Source organism: Girardinichthys multiradiatus, chromosome 12, assembly GCF_021462225.1.
Source record: "Girardinichthys multiradiatus isolate DD_20200921_A chromosome 12, DD_fGirMul_XY1, whole genome shotgun sequence".
Classification (NCBI taxonomy): domain Eukaryota; kingdom Metazoa; phylum Chordata; class Actinopteri; order Cyprinodontiformes; family Goodeidae; genus Girardinichthys; species Girardinichthys multiradiatus.
In genome coordinates this window covers 22,303,957-22,324,279 of record NC_061805.1, presented here as the reverse complement: position 1 = coordinate 22,324,279, position 20,323 = coordinate 22,303,957, and the positions used below count along the sequence as shown (strand labels likewise).

The 20,323-nt window shown below is 39.7% G+C and overlaps 1 protein-coding gene across 3 annotated transcripts in view; it reads right to left on the bottom strand.

Annotated features, from left to right (window-relative positions):
* rasgrf2b (Ras protein-specific guanine nucleotide-releasing factor 2b) overlaps positions 1 to 20,323 on the bottom strand; it is a 115,580-nt gene that overhangs the window by 13,045 nt on the left and 82,212 nt on the right. For 2 of the 3 annotated variants that reach the window (XM_047381156.1, XM_047381158.1), the window contains 8 exons: positions 19,935 to 20,095; positions 17,465 to 17,531; positions 16,930 to 17,066; positions 16,411 to 16,493; positions 13,289 to 13,537; positions 12,076 to 12,168; positions 7,022 to 7,482; positions 2,163 to 2,288 (listed from right to left, as the gene is read on the bottom strand). In XM_047381156.1, the coding sequence (XP_047237112.1) occupies positions 2,163 to 2,288; positions 7,022 to 7,482; positions 12,076 to 12,168; positions 13,289 to 13,537; positions 16,411 to 16,493; positions 16,930 to 17,066; positions 17,465 to 17,531; positions 19,935 to 20,095 (1,377 nt within the window). The remainder of the gene's footprint in view (positions 1 to 2,162; positions 2,289 to 7,021; positions 7,483 to 12,075; positions 12,169 to 13,288; positions 13,538 to 16,410; positions 16,494 to 16,929; positions 17,067 to 17,464; positions 17,532 to 19,934; positions 20,096 to 20,323) is intronic. The other variant, XM_047381157.1, reaches the window with a different exon arrangement.

Genomic DNA, 20,323 nt, shown 5'->3' with positions numbered 1-20,323 from the left:
CAAGCTCAGTGAGGTTGGATGGAGAGCGTACGTGAACAGCAGTCTTCAGCTCTTTCCACAGATTCTCGATTGGATTCAGGTCTGGACTTTGACTTGGCCATTCCAACACCTGGATACATTTATTTGTGAACCATTCCATTGTAGATTTGGCTTTATGTTTTGGATCATTGTCTTGTTGGAAAATAAATCTCCGTCCCAGTCTCAGGTCTCTTGCAGACTCCAACAAGTTTTCTTCCAGAATGGTCCTGTATTTGGCCCCATCCATTTTCCCATCAATTTGGACCATCTTCCCTTTCCCTGCTGATGAAAAGCAGGCCCAAACCATGATGCTGCCACCACCATGTTTGACAGTGGGGATGGTGTGTTCAGGGTGATGAGCTGTGTTGCTTTTACGGCAAACATATCGTTTTGCATTTTGGCCAAACAGTTTGATTTTGGTTTCATCTGACCAGAGCACCTTCTTCCACATGTTTGGTGTGTCTCCCAGGTGGCTTGTGGCAAACTTTAAACGAGACTTTTTATGTATATCTTTGAGAAATGGCTTTCTTCCTTCCACTCTTCCATAAAGGCCAGATTTGTGCAGTGTACGACTGATTGTTGTCCAATGGACAGACTCTCCCACCTCAGCTGTAGATCTCTGCAGATCATCCAGAGTGATCATGGGCCTCTTGGCTGCATCTCTGATCAGTCTTCTCCTTGTTCGAGATGAAAGTTTAGAGGGACGGCCGGGTCTTGGTAGATTTGCAGTAGTCTGATACTCCTTCCATTTCAATATGATTGCTTGCACAGTGCTCCTTGGGATGTTTAAAGCTTGGGAAATCTTTTTGTATCCAAATCCGTCTTTAAACTTCTCCACAACAGTATCTCGGACCTGCCTGGTGTGTTCCTTGGTCTTCATGATGCTCTCTGTGCTTTGAACAGAACCCTGAGACTATCACAGAGCAGGTGCATTTATACGGAGACTTGATTACACACAGGTGGATTCTATTTATCATCATCAGTCATTTGGGACAACATTGGATCATTCAGAGATCCTCACTGAACTTCTGGAGTGAGTTTGCTGCACTGAAAGTAAAGGGGCCGAATAATATTGCAAGCCCCACTTTTCAGTTTTGTATTTGTTAAAAACGTTTGACACATCCAATAAATTTTATTCCACTTCACGATTGTGTCCCACTTGTTGTTGATTCTTCACAAAAACTTTAAATTTTATATTTTTATGTTTGAAGCCTGAAATGTGACAAAAGGTTGAAAAGTTCAAGGGGGCCGAATACTTTCGCAAGGCACTGTATGTCTTAAATGATGTCCGCTGAGATCATTCTTTTGTTATAGTGAGCAAAATTTGTCAATTTTTCTGTCAACTTATTTATATCCTAATGACGAATAATGTGTTTAATAATTGCATGATGAAAAACTGAAAAGGATGTGTTTTTGCTTATTTCTAAAATAAAATATTGGAACTTAACCCGATTTAAACTGTTTATCTAGAAAAGAATGTACCAATGTTTTTGCCTGGGAGGGTTTGCAACAAATGTCGTCTCAAAGAACCTTTAAAAAAGGGTTTTACAAGGAATGTAAATACAGTTTTGCTGAGTTAAATGTATTTTTTTTAAACGTAAAAAGAACCCCTTCCATAAAAGTATAAGTAATATAAGTATAATTCAGTTTGTTGACTGTAAATTTATTTATGTAAAACGTTATGGAAGGTTTTATATGAAAAGAGAAAAGCACAATGGCAAAAAAACAGGTATTTGATCCCTAGATTAAAAGATCAACATTTCACAGTGTTAAAATGACGTCCAATTTAAATCTTGAAATTGAAAACAGAAATCAAGTTCATCTTTATGTCAACAATGCCGATTTAGTCCCTAGCAATCCAGTTAACTAATTAAACTCTATCAATGTCCTTTGTGTAATCTGTTTGGGCTTAATGCATATAAAACCATACAAAAATAATTTTAGAGACTTAGTTTATCAATTAATGCCACCATTTGGGTTTGAGATTTTTGTTATGATGATGTGCCAAAGATGTCAGGCTCTAGGGTCAACGATCTTTAGTTCACTCTATTTATCAGTAACCTGTCAGCAGGCACAGCATTGCCCACCTGGCACTATGGAGTAACCATATGCAATAAAGCACACCAGCCCACCCACGGACTTACCCCCAGGCTGTCTATAGCGGAGATGGCGTGGTGTGGACGGAGAGCGACATGGAGACATGTCTCCCGCTTCACTGCTCTGTGGAGACTCTGGGATGATTTTTTCCAAAGAAGCAGATTCCAATACGGCTGGACAGCATTTTCAGAACAGGAGAAAGAGAACAAATATTACAGAATTGGTCATGATTGTGACCATTAGTGCTCCTGGTATACAGGACAAGACAACATTTTTGTGGGATCATGAAGAAATCATTTTATAAACACACCATATATTATTAGTTATTTGTTTTTTTGCAAAAATTGGTTTGGGCTTTGACCCACTTTGTAAAGATCTGCTGCGAATGTAGTTAACGTCTTCAAAAGAAAACATGCATATAACCTTTGGTTGTGCACAAAAAGAGACACTGACCAGGACAGGAACAGAACCACAAGTATACAGTATGTCAAGATAGTGAAAGATGAAACTCATAAATGTTTTTATTAGTATTTCTGAAGAGTAAAAGAGTACTTGTTGCAATTCCCTTATGAAGAACATCTGCCTTACTTAAATAGCACATTCTATTGTCTTTCCCATTTTGTGGTTAAGAGATAATGGATCTCTGTGTGATAGGGCTTAAAATTGTTGGGACCCCAGCCAAGGGTTACAACATTACAGGCCAGTAAGAACTTTTCTGGAACTTTCAGAATAAATCGCATTAACCTACTTCCACCACAGCCAGGAACAAGAACAAGAAGGGAGTAACAGCGGACTTCCCGTGACGTCACTGTTTGAATAAAACGCAGGTCCCCAGCGGAACTGGAAGAGACATGCGCATTGATGTCTTTTTGCTGGCAAACAGACATAACTCTTCAAACTGGATCCAGAGTGACTACAATCACATGCAACAAAGTTAAGTAATGATTTGCTGTTTGAGTATCCGGCATTCATTCCTATAAAGGGTGTAAAGAGACAAGCTTGACTTGACTTCTGAGGCCTCCAGAAGCAGCCCTAATCGAAGCGAATTTCGCCCCTGGCCTGGAAAAGGAGGCCAAGACCGCATCGCACGCCTTCCTGTGTGCACGTCCAGGTAGCGAGAGCTACCCCGCCGCATCGCTGCCACTCAAGGAGCCGAACGTGCCTTTGTCACAGTTCAGCCGGGCCAGCTAAAGCCCTTTCCCACAGATACGGAGGTTAGCTGCAAGTTAACCCTTTGTTCACCATGGATGCTTTACTCAACTTCGTCAGCACAGTTCACGTAAGAGGTAGTGTTTGGGCAGAGAAGATTAGTTTAGAGGTAAATAATCTAAATGTTATTTAATGACATTTGTTTTTGTTTGTGTTGAGAAACTCGGCTACAGTAAGTGCTAGTTTTAGTGGCAGTTTAAAGGTATGCGTTTAATTCTGGTAACCACTATATGCATCTTTTGTTAGCTCCAACTGCTAACAGCTAAGTTGAGTCAGCTGAAGAACATTTACCCAGAAAGGTTGTTAGTTTCCAGTCTAGGAAAAAATATTTCCCTAAATATTATTTTACTAAACTTGCTGGCTAATTAAGCACCATTTAGACCCATTTATCCAGGAAGGTTTGGTTCATATTCAAAATAATATTTCCTTAAATATTATTTTAATATTTCCTTAATAATGTTTCTTTAAATAATACTTTAATAAATAAAGGCAGCTAATTAAACACAGTTGAGAATTCGTCATCCAGAAGGTTGGTTTTATTCGGCAAATCATTCTTTAAAATGTTATTTAATAAAAATAATGTTTTATCTGATCTTGCATTGTGAATGGTTGTTTGAAGGTATACCAATTATTGCCTAAGTTAGTTCCAAGACTAACTTAAGTTCATTTCCAGATTCTTCAAGATAATCCTTGTTTCTCAAACATAAATAGCATTGTGTGGCAATATTGCATCACTCTTTTGATCATGGTTTTCAACCATCTTTAATCAACTTGTTTATATTGTACGTAGCCCATTAGTCTTCATTATTCTTTCATTCTGCTTGGTAGTTAAGTTGGATTGTTTTAGCATAGTAAAGAGTTTGTTGATTGAAATATGTTTGACTTTGAGTTGACTTATTTTTGTTAATAAATTCTTGTACAGGTCCTTCTCAAAATATTAGCATATTGTGATAAAGTTAATTATTTTCCATAATGTCATGATGAAAATTTAACATTCATATATTTTAGATTCATTGCACACTAACTGAAATATTTCAGGTCTTTTATTGTCTTAATACGGATGATTTTGGCATACAGCTCATGAAAACCCAAAATTCCTATCTCACAAAATTAGCATATCATTAAAAGGGTCTCTAAACGAGCTATGAACCTAATCATCTGAATCAACGAGTTAACTCTAAACACCTGCAAAAGATTCCTGAGGCCTTTAAAACTCCCAGCCTGGTTCATCACTCAAAACCCCAATCATGGGTAAGACTGCCGACCTGACTGCTGTCCAGAAGGCCACTATTGACACCCTCAAGCAAGAGGGTAAGACACAGAAAGAAATTTCTGAACAAATAGGCTGTTCCCAGAGTGCTGTATCAAGGCACCTCAGTGGGAAGTCTGTGGGAAGGAAAAAGTGTGGCAGAAAACGCTGCACAACGAGAAGAGGTGACCGGACCCTGAGGAAGATTGTGGAGAAGGGCCGATTCCAGACCTTGGGGGACCTGCGGAAGCAGTGGACTGAGTCTGGAGTAGAAACATCCAGAGCCACCGTGCACAGGCGTGTGCAGGAAATTGGCTACAGGTGCCGCATTCCCCAGGTCAAGCCACTTTTGAACCAGAAACAGCGGCAGAAGCGCCTGACCTGGGCTACAGAGAAGCAGTACTGGACTGTTGCTCAGTGGTCCAAAGTATTTTTCCGGATGAAAGCAAATTCTGCATGTCATTCGGAAATCAAGGTGCCAGAGTCTGGAGGAAGACTGGGGAGAAGGAAATGCCAAAATGCCAGAAGTCCAGTGTCAAGTACCTACAGTCAGTGATGGTCTGGGGTGCCGTGTCAGCTGCTGGTGTTGGTCCACTGTGTTTTATCAAGGGCAGGGTCAATGCAGCTAGCTATCAGGAGATTTTGGAGCACTTCATGCTTCCATCTGCTGAAAAGCTTTATGGAGATGAAGATTTCATTTTTCAGCACGACCTGGCACCTGCTCACAGTGCCAAAACCACTGGTAAATGGTTTACTGACCATGGTATCACTGTGCTCAATTGGCCTGCCAACTCTCCTGACCTGAACCCCATAGAGAATCTGTGGGATATTGTGAAGAGAACGTTGAGAGACTCAAGACCCAACACTCTGGATGAGCTAAAGGCCGCTATCGAAGCATCCTGGGCCTCCATAAGACCTCAGCAGTGCCACAGGCTGATTGCCTCCATGCCACGCCACATTGAAGCAGTCATTTCTGCCAAAGGATTCCCGACCAAGTATTGAGTGCATAACTGTACATGATTATTTGAAGGTTGACGTTTTTTGTATTAAAAACACTTTTCTTTTATTGGTCGGATGAAATATGCTAATTTTGTGAGATAGGAATTTTGGGTTTTCATGAGCTGTATGCCAAAATCATCCATATTAAGACAATAAAAGACCTGGAATATTTCAGTTAGTGTGCAATGAATCTAAAATATATGAATGTTAAATTTTCATCATGACATTATGGAAAATAATGAACTTTATCACAATATGCTAATATTTTGAGAAGGACCTGTATTTTAAGAAATTGTATGAATTCATTCTGTGTGTGTGCAAAGTTTTGCTGTTCAATAATGTCAGAGCTTGGCTCATTGACAGGACATCACACAGGAGATAAATAAAATGATGGGTCACATTATTAGCAGTAAAAGAAACACACTAATAATGCTTGTTTTTAAGACATAAGGAGATATCTATTATTTAAACACTGTGGGTAATTTATCTCTTAGTGAAAATACGAAAACAGCATTGATAATCTGATGAAAGGTTTCTTTATCATTTTATCAGTTATTTCCTTCTTCGTCTGCTCTGATTAGTATATGAACCAGCACATAACACACCCCAGAGAAGCTGTACAGCTAAGTTAAATGTGGTTGTTCAGCTGTGAATCTCTGCAGCTCCTCCATAGATATCATCGGCCCCTTGGCTGATTCTCCGATAAATGCTCTCCTTCCCTGGCCTGTCGGTTTAAGTTAACAGCCACTTGCAGTTGTACCATACACTCTTCATTTTCAAATGATGCATTGAATAAGTTGCCATGACACCATGATATGTTCAAAACCTGGGGATATTGTTTTATAACCTAAACTGGGTTGAAATTAAGTTCTTCTCTGACCTGTCTGTTGTGTTCCTTGGTTTTTATGAAGCTGTTTCTTCTCCAGTGTTCTCTAACAAAACAGCTAACAAAACAGCTGGATTTATACTGAGATAAGGCTATATACATGATAACTCTACTAATTAGAAAATATACAAATTTAAAACATATTTTAAATTTGTATAATACAAATAATGTATAATAGAAATAATGTGCTGCCACAACAGTTGGCAGCACATTGTTTAGTTTAGGTGTATCAACGTAAAGGGGGCTAAATACAAATTCATGACACATTTTAAACATTTGTATCTGTAAGAGAAAACCATGTGTTCTTTTACTTAAAAGTCAGAATTATGCACTGTTTTGAGGTTTGTGTTTGCCATGTGGCAAAACTTGAAAAATCAAGGGAGCATAAACCAAGCTAATAGCTATATAATACTGACCAAATAAGGCACAAACTGATTGAAAATACAGGTGGCTCATTTTGTTAAAATATTTACACTCTGAGAACTTTGCTAGCAGTGTTGATATACTGTATAGGGACATTTGAATGTTTTGAGAAGACTGTGTTTAAGGAAACTTTGACATACTTCTCCGAATGCTCCGCCTCAGTTTTCCACAGAAAGGATCGATTCTGGGAACCTCCTCCCTGTCAGCTGCTGGGATAGGACTCTGGTCAGGCGAGGAGGAAGTCAGAGGAGCTTGATCCTGTGATGGCTTGCAGTTGTCGGGAGGAGGGGACTTAGAAGAGGAAGGAGGAGAGGTAGCTGTTGGGGTTGGGGTCTGAGCAGAAGTGGGGCTACTGGCAGCAGACTGGGAGCTGTTGTGGTTGAAGTTTGAGTTGGACAGAGATGTCAGGTCAAGGCCTCCTACCCTGGCAGTGATGGGAGAGTGAAGGGAAAGCTTTCGGGCTCGGACAGGGGAAGAGGTGCGGGACTGGATGGATAACGGAGGAGGAGACGAAAATTTGCGGCAGAGACGAGGAGATCTGTCATTCATGTTCTCGCCACTTCTGTTGTTTTGGTTTGTGGCAAAAAATAACTCCAAGGACCTGGGAAGAGGAAAAAAGCAATATGTTAGAAAAATAATAAGATATTAAAAAAGCAATAAAGAAAGAGTTCAGGGAAAACAAGAGAAACAAATTGCAGCTGTGTGAAAAAAGTGTTATCTCAATACGGTCATTATAGAACTTTTGTTATAGCAGTTTTCATAAGAAACAAGAAAAAATGTGTATTTGGGCTAGGATACTTCCCTTTAATTCAGATTTTACAGAGCACTGGGAGGGCTTGGATTATTGGATTTCTTCAGAGTCATTTATATTGAGTGGTCAGAGAATGTTAAAGTATTGTCAGATTCTTTATTGTAGCACATTTGTATTACAGCACACTGAACTGGAAATAAAACATCTTTGAGGTTACCCTGGTGACCGTCAGCTTTTATTCCCCAATGTTTACATCCATGCCTTCTTAAAACATCAAAAATATTATCAATTTGTATAGCCTGGGAGATTACTCTGCTTCAATAAACTGCAGCAAATCAAGACCAGTGAAGATGAATGCTGAGCCCACACAGTTATCATCAGTTTAAGCATAATCCCTTGGCTTTGAGAAGCTTTATGGTAGCTGTCAGGTTGGTTTGGTTTTACAGCCTGAAACTGTTCATGATCAATTTCCACTCTCATTAGCGTTTGTGTTGTGCAGTTTATTTCCACCACGAAGCTCTAATGGGTTTGAAGGAGTGCCGACTGTTGTACCCCACCGTTGCTTTAACATGGGCAGCATGTAATATCACATTTATTGAGTAAATTGCTTTATGCTATATTCACCTTTAATTATATAAACATAATCTCACACTAAAAATGTAGAAAAATCCAACTTTCAATTTGAGCATGCTTAGTCAGTGAGGAAATATCACAATTTAAGGAAATAAATTTTTTTTTTTTTTTAAATCACACTCATTTTACCTCTGCTATCAATACGTTGTTCAATTCTATTTCACCAATAAGAGCTTTTAGTCTTCTCCTATAATATTTCATGTGTTTGAAGCATACAGAGAGAATGAGCTTTGGCCATTCTGCTTTGGTCAGTCTTTTTAGATCACCTAGAGTCCTGTGTTTTCTCTCATAGAGTCTTCTCTGGCTCTCCCCTCATGTTAGAAAATATGAGAGGAGGCCTGAGGATGAAGCTGGTCAAGTGAGAGGTTGAGTTTTTGTCTGGTTTACCATTTCTGTGTTGATTTTGCCATATTTTTCAGATAGTACACACTCCAACAAGGTTCCCAAGTCACTTGGAAGAGATACAGGGCCACAGCATCACACATTCTCCACCATACTGAACAGTAGGCAAATGGTTTTCCACAAATTCCTCCTTTGCATCAAAACATTTACACCTGAAAGTTTTTGTGGTCAAATATCTGAATCAGTTTTATCTGACAAACGCACACTGTTGATGTTAAAGACCCAGTTGAGTTTAGTGAACTCCACATGTTTATGTTTATAATGATACATAATAAAAAGTGTTTGTGAAGTTTTATGTATACATCCAGCTCATGGTAAGCTCCTGAAGATGATTTATCTAGTCACATCAATATAAAGAGTTGTAGTTTTTGCTGTTTATTTGTTTTTTGCTTTTTTTGCTAAAGCAAGGTGTTCCAGGAGCTTAAGTCAGTCCTCCCTCCCCTCTCTGTGGGACAGAGCCTGATGATTTATCTCCACAGCTTCCACCAGTGAAGGCATGACGGCAGGATTGAGGAGTTCCTCGGAGTACTCCATCCATCGCCCAATAATGTCCTCAGTCGAGGTCAGCAGCGTCCCACCCCCACTGTGAACAGTAGTGGCAAAGCACTGCTTCTCTCTCCTGAGGCAGTTTGCCAGAATCACTTTGAGGCCGACCGGTAGTCCTTCTCCATGGCCTCACCGAAAACCTCCTAAGCCCAAGTTTTTGCCTCTGCCACAGCCAGGGCCACAGCACGCTTGGCCTCAAGGTACCCTTTGGCTGCCTCAGGGGTCCCACAAGCCAATCACAGCCGATACGATTCCTTCTTCAGCTTGACAACATCTCTTACTGCCAGTGTTTACCAACCAGGTTTGGGGATTGCCACCGCGACAGACACCGCAGACCTTACAGCCACAGCTATGGACGGCAGCATCGCCAATAGAGGCGGTGAACATAGTCCACTCAGACTCTATGTCTCCTCCGGAATTTGGTCAAAGAAGAAGGGAGTTGAATACATCCCTGCCCGAGGGCTCCGTCAGATGTTCCCAGCAGACTCTCACTATATGCTTGGGCCTGCCAAGTCTGTCCAGCTTGCTCCTCTTCCAGCATATCCAACTCACCACCAGGTGGTGATCGGCTGAGCTAGGGGGCAACAAGTAAACCCACCCCAAGTTGCCACCTCTCTTCGCGCCTCTCCCCTCCTCATTTAATACTAGGAGGAGGGAGGGAATATAATTATAATTTTCTATCACAAAACACTTTCCATCAGTTTGGGACCTTAGGATCAAGCTCACTTGGTTTATGCGGCAAGCCAAGTCTTCCTCTGAATTACAATAAAAATGGTTTAAAAATTATACATATACTAGTACCAGGTTGGATCCTCTTTTGCCTTCAGAACTGCCTTAATCCTTCGTGGCATAGATTCAACAAGGTACTGGAAACATTCCTCAGAGAGTTTGATCCATGTTGACATGATAGCATCACATAGATGCTGCAGATTTGCACATCCATGATGCGAATCTCCTGTTCCACCACATCCAAAAGGTGCTCTATTGGATTGAGATCTGGTGACTATGGAGGTCATTTGAGTACAGTGAACTCATTGTCATGTTCAAGAAACCAGTCTAGGATGATTCGTGCTTTATGACATGGCGCGTTATCCTGCTGGAAGTAACCATCAGAAGGACAGGAGCGGCACCCGGTGTGGTCTTTTGCTGCTGTAGCCCATCTGCCTCAAGGTTCAACATGACCATGTCTACATGCCTAAATGCATTGAGTTGCTGCCATGTCATTGGCTGATTAGAAATTTGCAGTTGGACAGGAAATTTGCAGTTGGACAGGTGTACATATATATACTTATAAATGTCTGCTGTCAGTGAACAGTCTGCCCTCCTACAGAGTGAGCACTCTGCTGCCCAGCATCAAGAGACCCGACAATTTTGTGTTTTTTGCTAACATTTAGAGCATTGAAAGTTTTGTTGAAGTAAGCTGACAAGTTGGACTTTCCAGAGGGGAATTAGCAACAACAGGAAGGCTAATTGGATCACAGAACATTGCTTAATTTTATTCTTTTCATTTTTACTCTCATTCTGTCATGAAGGATATTTAAGTTAGGAGTTTTGGGAGCCATTTGGAAAGGTCCATGAAAAAAAACAAAAACTTACAGCCTAGAAAATACACAGAGACTGCCGTTACAGGCAGCAAACCTACTGTAAATGTCGCTAACTGCTGATAAAAGTTGTTAAAAACAGGTCAAAAATGCCACCATCCAATATTCTTGACTTTGTTCCAATGAAAGAGTAAACTCTTACTTAACTGAACTGTTTAATATTACTTTCAAGTATTAACAAGGTATAATGTCACCTCATGAACAAGTAACAATTATGTCAGAAAGGCTTGTTAAATTACGTTATTACCAACTTTTTGTACTAATTTATACATCTAAAAAGCCAAAGATAAACTACTGTTTCATTCTGAAATCTGGTGCCTCCTTGCTCCCTCTCAATAGCTGGTAATTTAGAATCATTAGCCATTCTTGAAAATAATAGGAATACAGTCATAAAAGGATAATTTTGATGCTTTGTATGCAATTATTGATCTAATAAATATAAATTCAATTGGAGGTCAAAATTGCAAAAATAGCAGAGAGACAGGTTTATTTTATGCTCACTCCTACAACTCAATGAATGAAAGCAACACAAAATGTTTAGATCAGAATATATCCATATTTTTAAATTTAAGGTCAGATATCAGGATCAAATATAGATCTAAACAAATATGAGTGTCCTTAAGGCTGAGAGTCACCAAAGATTTGGTTTCTGATTCTGTGCCTAAACCATGAATGCTGTTGTCAAATGAAAAATATAATGTTCAGTTGGTAAAGTAATCATGCATACACAAACACGGGCTTCTTCAATTCATACAAGTCTCTCCTACAGCTCCAGAAATGGGAACACATTGCATCTTAAAAGAAATGTAAAGCTGGATATGGGGAAATGCATGAAAAACATGAAGAAGAAATGGTATGCTGACGAGCATCAAGCAGAGTAAGAGGACGCACACCTAAGGTGATCCAGTGATGTTCATATACCTGACTAAAATTTATTTTTTTATATAAAAATGGGGAAACAATCTGTTGGAAAAAATGTCTAAAGGAGGTGTTATCCCAGTGGGAAAGCATGCTTTGGTTTTGTGTGGATTTCAGACAAATTTAAAATATATTCAAATTTCTCTTCATTCTTCTGTTCACATGATTTATTAGAATGTCAGAGGCAGATGGAATTACAATCCCAGTCAGTCATTCACAAAAAGGGTCAGTCAGGCTAAGTATAAGGTAGAGCCATGCATTAGTTCAGTTTCAGACCATGATCAGAAGAGAGAAGCAGACAGGAGGAAGTGCAGAAGAGACAACAGAGAAAAGACCAAGTTACTTGGACTGATCCATGGCTATCTTCTTGATCTTCAGACTGTAGTCAGGACAGATAGATGAGATGGATAGACGGTCAAATGAGTGGCGCTGCGCCCTGGAATATGTAGGGACAAGAGAGATGGATGACAAAAAATAATTTAATGTTGGGATGGGACAGTTGGTGTGAAACAGAAAATCCAAGAAATATAACAGAGACAACAAGTGGTCAGAGGGATGATGTTGGAAAAGTGATGAATTATTCTCTTGGACGAAAGGTGTGCCTGAGGAAGAAGGAGACACTGTGAGTCATAGAAAAGCAGGATACCATATGTTTAGACTTCTAGGATGATCTGTGACCACATGGGAGAAAAGCCATCACCCAAAAGGCAGACAATTTTACTTCTAACTTAAATACTTATGTGTAGGCAAATTCCATACATGTTTATGTGTGTTTATTAATCTTATTTCATGTAGGAATGAGATGTAAGATAGAAATCTCACTCCCTCTAAGAATAAGATAGAAGTAGTTTCCAATTTCAACCATGAGCTTTTTCTATGTTTCCCTTGGTATTTATCGTTGGTGAGGTAACCCTCGTTGGTAACACTACCCTCCAAATCTTTTGAGGTTGAAAAACTTTCTTGCCATCACCATAATCTTTATCTTCCTCCACATATTCTCTACCTGAGTCTATCTACAGTATCTGCCAGGGGTATGAACATATCTTATTTTTATCGAAAACCACCTCAAAAGGTTCAGTTTATGGACTAACCCTCTCTACATCCATGTGAATAGCTTAGCAGAAATGCATTAAATAATAAAGAGACAGTCTAGCCATAATATACCTTCTGTATCACACAGCTTTCATTTAATCTCTTTGGAAAAGCAAGGATTAAAGCTTAAGATCTAGGAAAAGGACCCGATGCAAACATGTAACGCTCTTTCCTGTGCAACTCTGATGCCTGAATACTTTTTTCTTGCTCTCATCCAGCAAAGGCTGGTTATGGTGAGTTAAGTAATGTACAAAATATATCCTTTTACTAAACACAAACTTTTCCACCAAGAGCAAGTGAATTCTGGTGCAGCCAGAGATCTAATGAGATATAGATAGAACGTCATGTGAAACACAGTAGATTTTTATGATGGAGGCAAAACAATCCAATGTAATTCCTGCAGCATATTTGTGTTGTATGGTTGATGAGGCATGATTACATATTTTATGTGTAAATTGTAAGACCTGATAGGTATGGAGGAAAAGGGCTTCTTGTAGATGTCAGCCAGTTTGTCCATAACCACGGTCGCTGTGGTGAAGATCCTGTACGTGTGCAGGAAGGTGTTCAGAAAGTCTATAGAGAGGAAGCGCAGGTCGGTCAGCCGCTCCAGCAGCCGCTCCACACTCGCGTAACGGATCTGGGGGACCTTGCAGGAGTTGAGCGTCTTGCTGAAGCAAATGTCAACATCATCTTTATGGAGGCGCACATCGGATCTGATGGATACATATGCACGCACATACGGACACACAAAACAGCATGTGGGTGACTGCAGGGCAGCTTGTAAAGAAAAATGTATTAAATGCAACCGAGCAAAACAAGGTCAAGCCAGTAAAAAGCTAAATAATAATGAACACTATAAATTAAAAGAAATCAACATAATACGTAAAACTTTGACTTAAAACAATTATTTTATTCACATTTACATGGATCAATTAGTATCAAAATGGTCACAAAAGTTTCACATGTAAAAACATCTTTGTTTGTGTGACTGGGATTTTTACACGCTTTGAATGTCCACAAATCAATGTAGACAAGATTGACACATTTGTTTTATCTTACTTTTGGTTTTCACTCTTATAACTAGGCAAATGCTGCTGTGACATTATCATGGCATTACGTTGCTGAATAAAATTATAGAGGTTTTGCAATTTTACTGTATAAACAAGAAAATATAACATGATGTAACAATTTTTTATTCTGGTCTCTTCAGTATTTCATATTTTTGGCGGTTTTGGTCCTTTTGATATCCCATTTTTTGGTAACAAAAGGGAGCCATCTGCCAAGGGATGTTTTGAACTTGCTTTGATTTGAAGTAATTGTGTGATACTGGTCATAGTGCACTGTATTTTAATTTTGGTTTTGGCACTGCAATAAATAAGTTCAGCCAGCAGAAGGTCACTTAGGGTTTTTATATTGGATTAGAAGATAATTTGTCATTTTTCAATACTTATCTGGCCGTGGAAGGGATAAGAAAAGCAATTAATGAAAATAGGGTGAAATTTAAAATATTTAAAATTGAAAAATGTATTAGGTTTTATGATGATATTTATTTCAATTACTCTCCAAAATCAATATTACTTAAAGAAAAACCCAAGCACTTTATGGTTAACTACATGGATACAAAACTTGTGTGTTGTAGGGTATGAAATGGAAGGGTGGGGGATAACATTGCATGGGGACGAATTGGTTGTAGGAACTGGAGAAGGGTTAATCTGATCCAAAACCATGTTTAAAATCTTACTGAGCTATTAAATGTACTTAAGACACTGATTTAACAAATCATTTTATTTTAGCTAAATATAAATTTAGAAAATCAGTAAACTACTTCAATTGCAAAGACTGAGATTATATTTCAAGCCATTGCTTCCTTCTGTCCTTCCTCCCTTCCTTCCTATTTTCCTGGTCGTCCTTCCTTCCTTTTGTCCTAGCTTCATTAATTCTTTTCTTCTGTATTTGCTAACCTCTTTCTCTCTCTCTTTCCTTGTGTTCTTTGTTTCTGTTTCTTTATTCATGCAGATTATATATTTAAAGCCTGTGGAAATATCAACCATAAACCACATTTGTATTTTATATTTTAAAATAAACATAATGACAGAACTCTGAAAATTTGAGTCAGGAAGAAAATGGAATTATTGCATGAAAAATGTCCACCCTGGATATTTAAGTAGTCGGGCTGTCTGCTGGGTTAAGTCAGTTGGCTAAAGGGGACATATCATGCTTAAATCCTTCCTTTTCACACTGAAATTATCAAGGTGCACTTCACTTTAACATTTTGCCATTATTGTAGTTTGATAACAATTATCTAGCACCTCAGAAACAAGACAAAAATGGCAAAACAATGCAAAACTGTTTAGGTAATAGTAATACTCAATACACCCAGTACTGTTCTGTCCTCAAGGAGCTAAAAGCAGCACACAGCACTAACATAAGCAGAAGGAGCGATGCTACTGCAATCAAAACAATGGCCAGGACGCCATATCAACACACAATAAATGAATGTCTAAAATAAAGTTTGTTTTCATTTATCATTATTTCCAGCTTATCGCTTTGCTGTGTCCATCGTTTCCATAGACAGAGGGAACTGACCCCTTAATCAGGTGAAGTCTTTCAGCAAATCCTTCTTGATACTGGTGGAGGTTGATAAAGGCACTCGTCCTTGAAGTGGGGAAACAGGAATCTTCCTCTCTGATGGGGGTGGGTAGATTTCCATGAAAAATTAAATTTAACCAGGCACTTTGAAGAGGTTCTGATGCTGGGGGACGGTGTAATGAATTGTGTAGGTTAATACACCCATCAACAAAACTGAACTTTTCTTTTGGCAGTGTAGGCATACTTGAGCTTGGGACTACAAAATCATAGCCAGAAATAAATATAGCAGATACGCGAAATTGATCAGCCAGAAGTCCACGACCTTGTTTAGGTGTTCTGCAGCAAATACTGTGACGTAACAGTTGGAAAAAGGTAACAGATGATAGGGAAAACTGAACGGACTGAAAAATATGACCCAAACAGAATATAAAGATATCTCTGAAACACTGTGAGAGACTAAATTCACTTTTTCTGCACTTCTACAAACTCTAAGTACACAAAAATGTATTTAAAGGCTTAAACATGATATGTCCCCTTTAACATACTTTCAAAACAGCATTATTTTAATAATAATGATAGGATGTACTCCTTTAGTTGACTTTTCTACCATCTGACTCGTTTCCTTTTTGTAAGCAAAAGAAAAACAATCCTCAACAATCGGTGGGAGAGACGGGAGCACAGTGTAAATCTAGGCACCAGACAGTGAAAACTAAGATAAAACTCCAGTCACTCTGGCTCTTTCTCTGGCATATTAATAAAATTACCTTAAGCTCTACTAAAGGTATAATGGAAAAATTGAAGCAGCCTGAAAACTTTAGTTTAATATCTTGGTCTAGCTAGATGCCAGAAACTGGCCCATGACTGGCCTACTTATAACCCAAACTTGTGTCAACTGTGAAACTAATTTCTTTTCATAGCACTTCACTTTTAACATGCAGTTCGCTCGAGGTGCATAGCATGAAGATATGTGTGTTTTTCTTCATACAAAGATACTTACTTGATCATATAAGGCACAGTGACTTTTGAGTTTTCCTCAAACACACTGGTCATTAAGCCATTACAACGGATGTTATCAATGCACTGTAAATATAAAGAGGATGAAAATGAATCAGACAAAGAAATTTGTTTGCTAAACATTAAGCCGATAACTGGTGGTAAGAGCATCGTATTGTCAAACAACTGCAATAAATTTGACAGTGTTTTATTGTTTTTTCATTTTTCCAGCTTTAACTTATTACAAAAGTAGAGTTAGTAAGGAATCGGCAAGACAAAGAAGCGATTATAAACACCTGTCATATTCTCTGTGACAAGAATTAATCCACTGTGACATGCTTGTATGGTGTTACCTTGTTTGTGAAGCACAGAGGCAGTGAGCTGAAGTGAGCCCAGGGGAACAGCACCACAGTCTGTGTTTACTCATCACTAAGCCCCCTCAATGCCCAGCGGAGACATGCTCTTGCTGTTTGGAGGTGTTCCTGGTATTGTGTGTTTGTATGAATCTGTGTTGGTGTATTACCTGGCTAATATCACTGGTCCATGCAGCCTTCTCCTGCCGCGATGGTGCCAGCAGCACCACAGTAAATGAAGGCGAGTCTGATGGCTCCACTACCAGCTTAAAGTCCAGTTGACCAAACACCTGACCAGCTGTTTTAGCTGCATAACAGAAGAAAAAAATCAGCGTTTTACACTGAAACACATACCTCAATGCATTTGTTCCTAAATAAAAAAAACTGAAGCACAGCAGGTTAATTAAGCAGACCTTCTTCTGTGCACTCCTGACTGAACATAAAATGGAGCATGCACATCCACATAAATGCCTCACTCTTTGTATTTATGTGTATAATTACCAATCCCCCTGAATGCAAAATAAATTCTCATTAAAAGGAATTATAGTTATGTAATGTTAAAAGATCAAAACATGGTATTTAAAGGATGAACATCTGATATTTAAAGGAAATTATTTATTGTTTGACATCTAATTAACCTTTAAAAGTGATGAAGAATAACCCAACAGGAGGTATTCAAGTAAACAAAGGAAACACTGCTCTTACGTTCGTCATCATTAGCATCTGGTTCCTCTATGAGTGTGCAGTCGATGAGGGATAAAACTCCACCTTGCTGTTAGGTGAAGAAAATGATTTTCAAGATTTGTTTCTTAATCATGTATTGTTGGAGAACACTGGGCAGCGGCGCCGGATTCATTTTAGAGGTGGGGGGGCCGTGGGGGTGTTGCGTTGCACATACTCAATTTTCTCACACTATAATGTTGGTGCTTAAGGGGCGTTTTTAGGGTCTGGATATATTGGGGGCTTTAGCCCAGAACCCTCCTTCCTCCTGTTCTCTCTTTAAAAGTTGCCCTTTACAGTCTCTGTTTATGTATTTTGACCACTATGTGTAGTCCTCCTGCTACCTCCTACTGCGGTCAAGTGAGCCAACAGTCAGAAATACACGGTCACGCCTGCTGACGCTAGCTCTCTCTTAAAGATTAGCTTCGCGCATACAAGGTGCATTACGATAATGGAGCAGAAAGTATGCCATTCCTGGCAACGGTTGAGAAGGTAAGAGGAAAACAGGAAAATAACCTTCAGAACATTATATTAATGACATTTTTACAACTTTCACATACATGTTTTATGTAAAAAGAAAAAAATTTATAATTTCACTGAGGATGTTTGGTGAAATAATACCTACTACACCAGTATAGGCATTTGTGTCAATTTCAGGAATGTATTTCTCCGAACTCATGAGACGTGACAACACAATCTCTTCAGATTATATTAAAGGGTCATCTATACTATAGCCAGAATAAATATTTCATAATTTTACTGTAGAGTTTTGGAGAAATAACGGGTCAAAGTACCTCAAAATGCTCATCCAGTATCCAACATCTGACACAGTGGTGGTCAGTGGTCCACCACTGGAGGTCCAGAAGGACTGAACACGCTCTTCTCTATGTATGACCAATAACGGGTTTTTAAGAGTTTTTAAGAGCGAGCTAGTGCCGGCTGGCGTGACCGCGTATTTCTGACTGTCGGCTCATTTGACCGCAGTTACCTGCTGAGTGGGGCACATCCCAGTCTCAGTATAAATGATGAGACCGGACAAGCGGTTCCCAAAGAAGACGTTTTTTCTTAAGCCTTTAGGAACCAGTAAACACCAGACCTTAAAGGGCTGTGCCTATTGTCATAGAATCTAGGGTTATGTAACCCCAGATTCGTAAGAGGGAAGTGTAAAGAGAAGCGTAAAGGCTTCGAGTATGTAAATACGCAGTCAGAGGCACCTTGCGCAAATGAACAGAGAGGATAAATCAGGGCGGATGCTGACATGACAAACCTGCTGATGTGGACAGCGATGACACAGCGTAACAAACTGTAACAGTCCAGAAAAGCAGGAGCAAAACATAACAGAAGGAAAAACATCAGCAGCTGGATCATAATGACGCAGCACAACAACCTCCTGCGCGCTTCAAGTGGCCAGAGCAGAGGGCATCTGTTCGCTACATGGGAAAATGCGTAGTGCCAGGCCAGCTGGGGTTCTCACTGAGTCCACAGTTAGAAGTGGACGACTTCCCTCACAGTCCATGGCCGAAGACGCTCCTTTGAGGTTTTGCTCCAGTTCGGCTGAACCCACAGCCTCTGGATCGGACAACTAAGTTTTAACTGAGTTAAAAACAATTAAATATCAGTTTCTATATTGGGTTTACATATTTGTACATCTGACTCTAAGGGCTTCACCAGTCATGGACCTCACCGCACGTCACTGAACTGAGATCTAATATAGCCTGGGAAATACCAAATATGTTAATGTTACAGGCTATTATTATATCACAAATAATCCCAACAACAATTTATTAAGAACAATCATTAGGCCTACATTGAAACACAAACCGGTAGAGGCTGCAAGAGGTCCTGATTATTTTTTTATTCTATTATTTCAAAGATGTTCACATGAACAGAGAAGGTTGTTGCTGTTCTTTTCATCTCCACATAGCGACCTGCCATCGGTGCGCACTGCACGATGCTGTTGCAAATGGCAGCTGCTTTTGGATCACGCATGGATGACAGATTAATGAATGCAGCTATTTGCAGTTTTAGTGAGATACTAACACTACAGGTGTTATAGAAACATATTGGCATAAACTCTTCCCAGAATTTGACAACTTTGCGCTGAAACGTCCAGAATTGCACATTCATTGAGGCAACTGGACAGGGGTGTTTTTGCGCTTCCGATTTCATTGCGCGTGTAAGTATATCACGCTGCGTGTGTTTTTGCGGATCCTGTCAAGTTTCAAGAGACACAAACGTTTTGTTTGTGACTCTGTCTGTCTCTAGACAGTGAGAGCGCCAGAGAGGGAGAGAGAGAGATCCATCACAGCCTCTCAGCACAATTGGGTCAAGCCCATGTGAATTTTTGTTGGGACCAGATCACGGCCGGCCAGGGCCGTAAAGTGGGGGGGGGGGCAATGGCCCCCTGTCCCCCCCCTATTCCGGCGCCACTGACACTGGGTGACAGTGATGTCACCTTCAGGAGGTGTAGTTTTCCACCAGAGCTGCGAGTGCAGACGAGGAAGTGTTTTGTGAAGAGAAAACACTGCCGTTCCCCCTCTTTCTTCAGGGACAAAGAGCCCAGACGGACCTTGCTCAGCTTCCCTCGCTCCACGGATGGCAGCTGGATCAGAGAGCCTGTGGAGCAGAAGGGGCCCAGGATTATACTTTTCATTAAACTGATGCTAAGGCTAAGCTGGGAGCTCACTTTACCAATCATTTGTAGCAGCACAAACATATGTAAAGAAGAAACATGCAAACTTGTACACTCAGGGTTCCTACACATTCCTCATGTCAACATTCCATACTTTTTCAGACTCATATTTCAAGAGCTTTCAGACTATTCAGTTCATATTAATTTTAATA